An 8,549-nucleotide genomic window follows, 5' to 3' on the forward strand; every position below is an offset into this window, starting at 1 on the left:
TCTCCTGCCTGGCTGTGCTGCTACTGCCTCTCTTAGATGGAGGCCCTGGGGTCCAGGCTTGACTTCTTGTTGGGGTGCTCCTCGGGTGCCTGGGACTGGGTGAAAAGGTGAGGGTGTCTGGGCCAAGGCTTGTTATTTCCACAGTGACACCTGGGGCCGAGACTTTTGTTGTTACAGACTGTCCACCTCCTGTGGGGGTCACCGTGTCACCTGCAGAATACATCCATGGTCAGATTCCAGAAGCAGCTAGCAAGACCATCAGAGTCTTCCTGCAGCAAGAGCTTTCCCTAGAGAAGGGTGGTGCCCGGCAAAAGATGACCCCCTACCCCCGGGAGCCTGGAGACATGACTTAGTGAAGAACACTTCCTCCTCTCCCAGGCCACACAAGTTCAGTTCCCAGATTCAATAGGCATCTCACAATGCCCTCTACCTCTCCGGCTCTAGGGAATCTGACGCCCTCTTTTGGCCTTGCAGGCAATTGCAGTAGTGCACACCCACCTACATACACAAGCATGCAGATGCATAATTAAAAGTAAACCTGAAAGGGGTGGGGGCAGTCATAGTAATACGTACTTGAAATCCCAGCTCTGGGGAAGCAGAGGCAGGAGGATACCTGGGCTCAGTAACCAGCCGGTCTAACCTTATCTGGGAGTTTCAGATCCCGGTGAGACCTTGTTGTGGTGCTCACACCTCTAATCCTAGCGCAAGCTGTCTGGCTCTGTAGGAATGACAGTCAAGCTTGACATTTGGCCTCCACGACCACATGTGCTTACTTGTATGAATGTCACCCCCATGTGTGGACACATGAGAGAAAGAGACAGTGTTCTCTGTGCAGTGAGATCACCTTTCACATCTGTCTGCTTCCTGGAACACTCCCAGGATACAGAAGTGAGTGCTTTAGGAAGTCTCAGCTATAAGAAGAGATGGATGCCCAGTTGCTCACTTGGTGATTGTTCGAGTTGGCTTTCGTCAGCTTGTCACAAGCTGGAGTCTTCTGGGAAGAGGGACCTGAGCTGGGAAAATGTCTCCATCAGATTGTCCTGTGATCAACTCTATGGGTATTCTCTTGATTAGTGATTGATGTGGGAGGGCCCAGCTCACTGTGGGCAGTGCCACCCTGGGCAGAGTGGTCCTGGGTGGTATAAGAAAGCGAGTTGAGTGAGCCATGGGGAGCAAGTCAGTAAGCGGCACTCTTCCATGGCCTCTGCCTCAATTCCTGTCCTAACTTTCCTTCACTGTGAACTCTGAGCTGTAAGCCTTTGAAACAAACCCTTTCCTCCCCAAGTTGTGTTTGGTCATGGGGTTAGGGTTAGGGTTAGAAACTTGTGAGAGAAGCCTTTGAGTGCAGCAAATGAACAAGTCTACTATTTAATTCCAATTGAATCAATTTGATTGATCCAATCAAAGACTCTGGGTACTAAAATCAAAATCAAGGCCAACCTTCCTCTGTAGGACTCCCTTGAGGTGTTTTCAAATGAAACTACTCTTTCCTCCTCACCCTTTCTTCCCCAGAGACTTTGTTCCATCCTCCACCCACCAGGATGCCCTCCTATGGTCACTCTGAGGCTCAGGAAACAACAGCAATGGATTGATGTTTCCCATGATCTGATGGTGTGGGGACCTCTGTCCTCCGACTTAGGAGACAACACCACCATCATGAGAGCACCTGTGACCACCTGAAAGAGACTCCCAAGATCTGATCTGATGACCGGCCTTCACGGAAGGAAGGGACAGGGAAGGTCATCAGACACTGAGAGACCAGCCACATCCTCCTCCAGTCCGGTCTTCATGAGTTCTCTCTGTCAAACTCGTCCCCTTTTCTCTTGAATCCAGCAGCTTGAGCCCTAAGCCTTGTGGAGTGGGGAGAATTGTTGACAAATTCAATCAAAGACTCCGAATATTGAAATCAAGCTTGAATGGAAGCCACAAGTATCGCCTCGGGGAACATGACTTTTTATTCCATGTCAGCTATGCTCATCTCTGCAGCTGGCACCCCTGATCCACCAAACCACAAGTCTAGGTGCCAGCTAAAAATCTGGCAGGTGCCAGCTGAGCACAAAGATAGTATGGGAAGGACTCGGGCCTTCCTCAAAGCAGGACGCATTCCTGGAACAGCAAGGGCAAGTGAACCATGAGAGATTTCTCTTGGCTGTTATCTTGTGCGAGAATCCATCTGCCCCATCAGCTGGGTGACTAATTTCACAAGAAACGCATCTGAAATTTGTGCTGTATTTTCCAGCAACTTGTGTGGCTGAGCAAGTCCAACAGATTGCTCATTTGTGTTAGCTTCTAAATTTAAAACACAAGTGATCCTCGTAGCAACTTGCAGCCAAATTGTCTCTGACTCTCCAGTCTGGAAACACACACACACACACACACACACACACACACACACACACACACGCCTGTTCTGCCCTCAGAGAAATGTAACCACAGATAGATAGCTACTTTTCCCTGGTCATGTCCCCCATTCATTCTCAGCCCTTGATCTGAGAGGCTACTGGAACTTTATTGTGTCAAAGAGCATGGACCAATTTAGCTGGCCGCACAATTAGCTGCAGAGAGAGCCTAGCATTAGACCTTTAGACCAAAGTCACGTGTCTGTGCCACAGCCTGACTTCCTACTGCAGGGAAAGGATTCTCAGCCTGGAGTCCACAGATCAGGAAATCTCTGGCACATGGGGTGGGGGGAGGGCACACACCAAGTTCCCTGGGATGATGGTATATGAAATAGTCACACTATTCTGCAGACCCTCAAGGTCACATGCTCTCCAGGGAGACGGGGCTTTGTAGGCAGAATGTGTGTAGGCAGAAAGAGTTGTCTGTCTTCATTTTCAATACCAGGAGACCCTGGGAACAGAGCCTCCAAGGATCTTATATTGCAGAGATGTACAATGTGGCCTTGCTATGTCTGGCATTTTCTCAAGAGACCCTCAGCCTGTGAGCCCTGAGGCATGCCCTACTGCCTGTCTCTTACTAGAGCTAAATGACATGACTTGTCACCTTCCGGGGAAGAAGGGACACAAGGCTGTTTTAACAGAGTGTGTGCATGTGAAATTCCATGATTTCCTCCACTGAGCAGGGAGGTGGTGGTATGGGGTCTCGATCTGGTCTGTAATCTTTCCCCACCCAACACCAGGATGCACCTGAGATAAGAATTTTATGCCTGGACCTGAAAGATCTGGGGAGAAAATACCAGGAGAGAAGATGACCATCAGGAGCCAAAGGAGGCCAGGAGATAGCACGACACATCCCATCTGGAAAGCTTAGGGGTGGGATATATACATAATCCAGCCTGAATAGCTTTAGAAAAAGGCAGCAGAGGACCCTGTGTAAGGGGCAGGAGCAGAGCTGCCTTCACTCCGGCTGTGAGGTCCACTCCATTGACTGTGTGTATATATGCTGGGACCTTTCTCTGAAGTGCCTTTAGCCTCTCCAGGTACTAACAGGGTCTGGGACCAATGAGAGAGGAGCTCCTACTCCAAAGCCAAGTGCCCATCACAGGATCCCATGGATGGGATGTTCCAGAGAGAGAGAGAGTCATTTAGTGCAGCCCGTAGGATGGCATGGGGGTCTCTGTCTAGGTCTCTAGTCTGTCCCTACACTGCACCAAGATGCACCTTCTGGGCTAAGAGGCCCGAAGAGCTGCGATGACAAGGGGCTGGAAGCAGAGGCAGATGGAAAACAGTGTATGATAAAGTAAACAACTCCATTGCTGTCAGAGATGAGAGGTGAACACAGCTGAAATGTAAGTTCCGACTTTAAGATGACAATGAAGAGAACACCACATTTCAGAGACTGCATGCTGGATATTAAGAAGTTACCTTGGCTACAAAGGGGCAGTCAGAGGGTATGTTATTTTGGATATTAGCATCTCTTAGAGATACACCCTAGTGTGACTATGATGAAGGTTCAATGCTTACGGGAGGTGGGAGGAGAGGTAGGCTGCCAAGTGGGGTGGGAGTGGGAGAGCTGCTGTAGATGTGTGTGTGTGTGTGTGTGTGTGTCTGTGTGTGTGTCTGTCTGTGTCTGTGTGCATATGCGTGTGCACGTGCGTGCGTGTGTGTGTCCGTGTATGTCTGTGGCCATGTGCGTGTGTGTTCAAAGCCCCCTATAGCCTCCTGGCTTTGCCTTTTTGTTGCCCATACAAAGCCAGAGATTAACCCAGCTCATCCCTTCGGGTTTGGTATAAATATTCCTTGACTCCCTCTCTCTCTTCAGAAACTCAGGGATCAGGGACTGTCCTATTCAGGAGCCACTGCTCTCCAGGGAGTATCTGAGAGCAGGGCTCTGATCTGGTCCTGGCATTTCCAATGCAGCCGTGCATTAGCCAGACAGTTGCCATATCAAAGGATGAATGCAAGGGGGACTACCCGCTAGGAGAGCAGACACGGCTGCAGGGACCCAGTAGCCACCCTGCACCTGGGAGCAACGGGACGAGAAGGCTCTACATGCCAGTTTGTTTAGACAACATAGTGCCGATGGATTTCCAGGTCCAGACGCCTGATACTGGTCATCTGAGGCAGGGGACATAAGTCATCACGGAATGACTGATGCAGATATACGGAAAGTAAGTTGTGATGGAATCTAACTATTTCCGGAAGAATGCCACTTTTGCGTGATTCTACATAAATATGGCCTTGGGGTCAGAGCTTTGTGCCTTCACCAGCCTGCCTGTGTGTGTCTGCCTGTAGGCCTGAGGCCTGTTTACTGGCCTGTGTTTGTACCTGCACCCACCTATATGTGGCTTATGTGAGGTGGCATGTGCCTAAGTGCCTGCTTCTGTCTTCCTGCCCAGTGGCCTGAGCGCCAATGAACCTAGTATGTCATATCTGCCCACAACTCTTCAAATCCTCGTCAACTTCCCAGCCTCCTGTGACCCTCCTCTGCTCCAAGCTTTGGAGCCTAGACCTCACACCCTCATAGGAGGTTAACATGAGTAGCTGAGGTCTGTAGGTCATCTACCCTAGACATGGCCATTGTCACTCTCATGCCATCTGAGGACTCCGGTATTACCTTCATCTGTGCGGTTCGGCGGTTGGGTAGGGACACACTGGTAGGAGCCCTCAATGTTCAGACACTGCTCTCCTCCAGAGCAGGCATGGAGCTCCCTGTGCAAGCACTCGTTCACATCTGCGGAAAATGGGGACAGGTGAGATAACATCACAGCTACTTCCTCATTCCCCATGATGTTCTGGGGCTGGCCTGTCTTTCCACGGTCATAGCATCATGGCCCAAGAATAAACCAAGGGGACCAGAAGCTTCCTAAGTTAAAAAGGATCTGAAACATCCCCCAACATTTCCAGGTGTCCAGGCACTCACTCTTGGGCCTGTCATCCTCCCCTCCAAGGCCCCACAATATCTGCCTCTCATAAAGTCATTGTCCCACGATAGGAGAGCAAAGTGAGGTCACGTCAGAGCTAAGTATGTTTAAGCATAAGCAGGAAAGTTCACGGTCACGCACAAAGCACCAACCTCTTCTCCAGGAGGAAGATAAGTGTGTGGTTGCTAGTTACTCATCTCCATGCATTTTCTATTTTCTATGCACATGATTTATAGAGATAAACCAGTTGCACCCAACCTTGTCCATGCAAACCTCCCCAAACCACGTAGTGAAAGCCCACATCTGTAACAGGTTCTAGCTAAGGATGCTCACTGGCCTCTGGGAATGAGCCTGTGACCAGTGACTGAGAGACACTTTCAGAAGGACCAGGTGAGTGCTTCAGTCATGGGCTCCACCCCCAACATGACAGACACCAGTGGCAAGGCTGGCCAGGATCCTGGCTGCTCCTGTCCCCAGCCCCCAGCTCTTTTGCTCACTCACATACTGTGACTGCTACATGCCAGCAGCAGGCCTCAGGAACTGAGACAGACATAAAGTGTTTTCCAAAACCTTTACCAATCCCTGACATAGCAGTTTGTTTTTTTTTATTAGCCTTACATGTTATAATTTTTATTTCTGAAACATATCTAGATTGAGTTTTTCATGTGTTATCTGTAGCTACAGTGTAGTGGACCATGGGCAGGTGATGGGCTTCTAGGGAGGAGGGAAGGGAGTGAAAGAGACATCGTGTGTGTGTGTGTGTGTGTGTGTGTGTGTGTGTGTGTGTGTGTGTAGGGGGACACAGGCACTTATGGAACAGGATAATTTCCCCAAATCTGCACATGGAAACTTGAGTTTAAACTTGATTCGGTCTAGAAGGAGCAGAAGATGAGCTGAACCACACCCACGTTCTGCAGAGCGATACTTCCGAACCAGGGGTCTCCCACACCTGAGCCTGCTTGAACACTGTGTCTAGGACCAGTCAGCTTGGCAGTGTCCCCACAGGGCAGGCCCACCTTGCACCTGAATGCTGACCACTTCATAGACTCGATTCACCACGTCATCCAAAGTGGCAGAGACATTGTCTACCGTCAAGCGCCGTGGAAGGCCCAGCAGCAGCCATGACACTGTGGTGAAGATGTCCGTGCCACCAGCGGAGTTCAGGTAGTGTACAGATGAATTCAGAGGCTGCAAGGCACTGGTGACCTGGGAAACAGAACCAGAGGGTCAATGGTAGAGGGGCACCCTGTGTAGGGGGAAGGAGCCAGAAGATCGAGAAGCTCAAACAAATTGTCAACAGGCATACACGTACACACATACGCACCTGTCTCCCGAACAGTAAAGAACCGGTATGGGGCTGGGGTTCTGATCGGTTGGGAGAGTGTTTGCTAGTGTGCAGGAAGTCCGTGTTTGATCCCCAGCACCACAGACACCTGGAATCCTAGCACTCAGAAGATGGATCCAGGGGAAGCAAGTTCAAGGCCATCCTTGGCTACCTAGTGAGTTCAAGGCTAGCCTGGGCTACTTGAGATTGTTAAAGGAGATGATGAAGAAGAGCAGGAGGGGGAGGACAGGCGGAGGACAGCTGCTCCAATATCTCTCGTGACTGTGACCTTCAGAGAAAACCACATTGCCCTTGGCTTCTGGAGCCCCACCCCCACCCCCGCCACGCTGCTGGTAGATCCAGCTCTACCCAAACTCAGATGTGAAGCCCTGGCCTCCAGTCCCAGACATGGTCTCGGTTGGACATAAGTGTGACTGGCTAAGCTGAGGGTGGACCTTGATGCTGTCCTTATCCAAAGTGGGAAATCTGAGTTGGGTGCAGTGGCACATGCCTGTAGACGAACCCCCTGAGAGGCCGAGGAAGCAAGGTTGCTAGGGCCCTGGAGTCTGAGTGCAGCCACAGAAACACAGTGAGACCCCCCCCTCCCCATCTTGACCAATCAGAAGGAGAAACATGGACACATAGCTGAACACATTCAGAGAAAGGACAACGTGAAGAGACTGGGGGACAGATGGCCACAGAAGCCAAGAGGACAGACTTTGGGTCTTTGAGGGTTCTTGACCTCAGAAGGAACACTGCTGATACCCCGACACAGACTTTCCGGCCCACGGGGCCACAGAGAACCTTTCTGGTAAGCCATCTATTGATAGTGACTCTTCGCTGGGGCAGCCCCAGGTTGCCTACAAAGTTGTGGCCTTATGACCTGAGTCCCCTCACCTGTAGGAATCTGGCCTCCTCCACCTAATGACAAGGACACGGGAATCCAGAATCAAGGAGCATTCGCTAAAGGAGGTGGTCTTCTGCTGTCGTGTCTGATCTTTTTTATTTTGATTGACAGTTCTTTGGCGCATCCAGTAGGATTCTTACTATTTAGCCTACATCTCAGCATCCTCAACCCTATGGAAACCAGGCAAGTTGGCACTGCACACTCTGGCCGCTGTCTCCAAAGCAGGTTTGTAAACAGACCTGCCTCTGTGGGAGCAGAAACCCGGAGCCCTTCTCAGGAGACTGAGTGCAACTAACTCAGGAGGCAAGCGAAGACCCGCCCACCCCCACTGGAACCCTTCAGTCGGGAGCCCAGGAGCCAGCACCTGCTGCAGCTGGGAGCCTGCCTGGGCAAGTTGGCTCCCTCGGGAGGGAGGCAACCGCAGGGCTAGAGAAATAATGAATGCAAGTGACACGGTGCCAGGACCCAGCGTGTCAGAAACCGCTGCAAACAAACGCCTTACAGGCTGTGATGGTTAGTTCTGTCAACCTGTTAGGACCTGGTCACCTGAGAGTCAAGTGGTGGAGTGTGTCTGTGAGCGAGCTTCCTAGTGAGGCTAACTGAGCAGGGAAGACCCACCCTGAGTGTGCATGGCACCATCCCAGGGACTGCACCTTCAAACTGTGAGCCTTGAGTCACTCAGGCAGGCATTCGGTCATAGATATTGTTTAAATCCCAGCCGCCATCTCACACAGAATTATGATAATTCGCATTGAATGGATGGTTATCTGTGGCACAGAGAGGGGAAATAATTTATCCAAGGTCACACACACAGCAGGTGCCAGATTGGGGTTTGTACCCTGGTGGTCTGTCTGCAGAGCTGTGTTCCTAGTGGCCAGCTGGGCAGCCCCTTAACAAACCAAGAACAAACAGGGGTCTCTCCAGCAATGGGCATCAGGGAATGTCTGAGCAGGGGTGAGGTTGCAGAAGACTCCCATCAGGGAATGTCTGAGCAG

At 51.0% G+C, this 8,549-nt stretch overlaps 1 protein-coding gene across 1 annotated transcript in view; it reads right to left on the minus strand.

Annotated features, from left to right (window-relative positions):
• Window positions 1-8,549, minus strand: part of Umodl1 (uromodulin like 1) — a 43,519-nt gene that overhangs the window by 22,949 nt on the left and 12,021 nt on the right. The window contains exons 5-7 of the mRNA XM_013351107.2: window positions 6,340-6,529; window positions 5,017-5,133; window positions 9-210 (exon numbers count right to left, since the gene is read on the minus strand). Coding sequence (XP_013206561.1) covers window positions 9-210; window positions 5,017-5,133; window positions 6,340-6,529 — 509 coding nt within the window. The remainder of the gene's footprint in view (window positions 1-8; window positions 211-5,016; window positions 5,134-6,339; window positions 6,530-8,549) is intronic.

Source organism: Microtus ochrogaster, linkage group LG2 (genome assembly GCF_000317375.1).
Source record: "Microtus ochrogaster isolate Prairie Vole_2 linkage group LG2, MicOch1.0, whole genome shotgun sequence".
NCBI classification, from domain to species: domain Eukaryota; kingdom Metazoa; phylum Chordata; class Mammalia; order Rodentia; family Cricetidae; genus Microtus; species Microtus ochrogaster.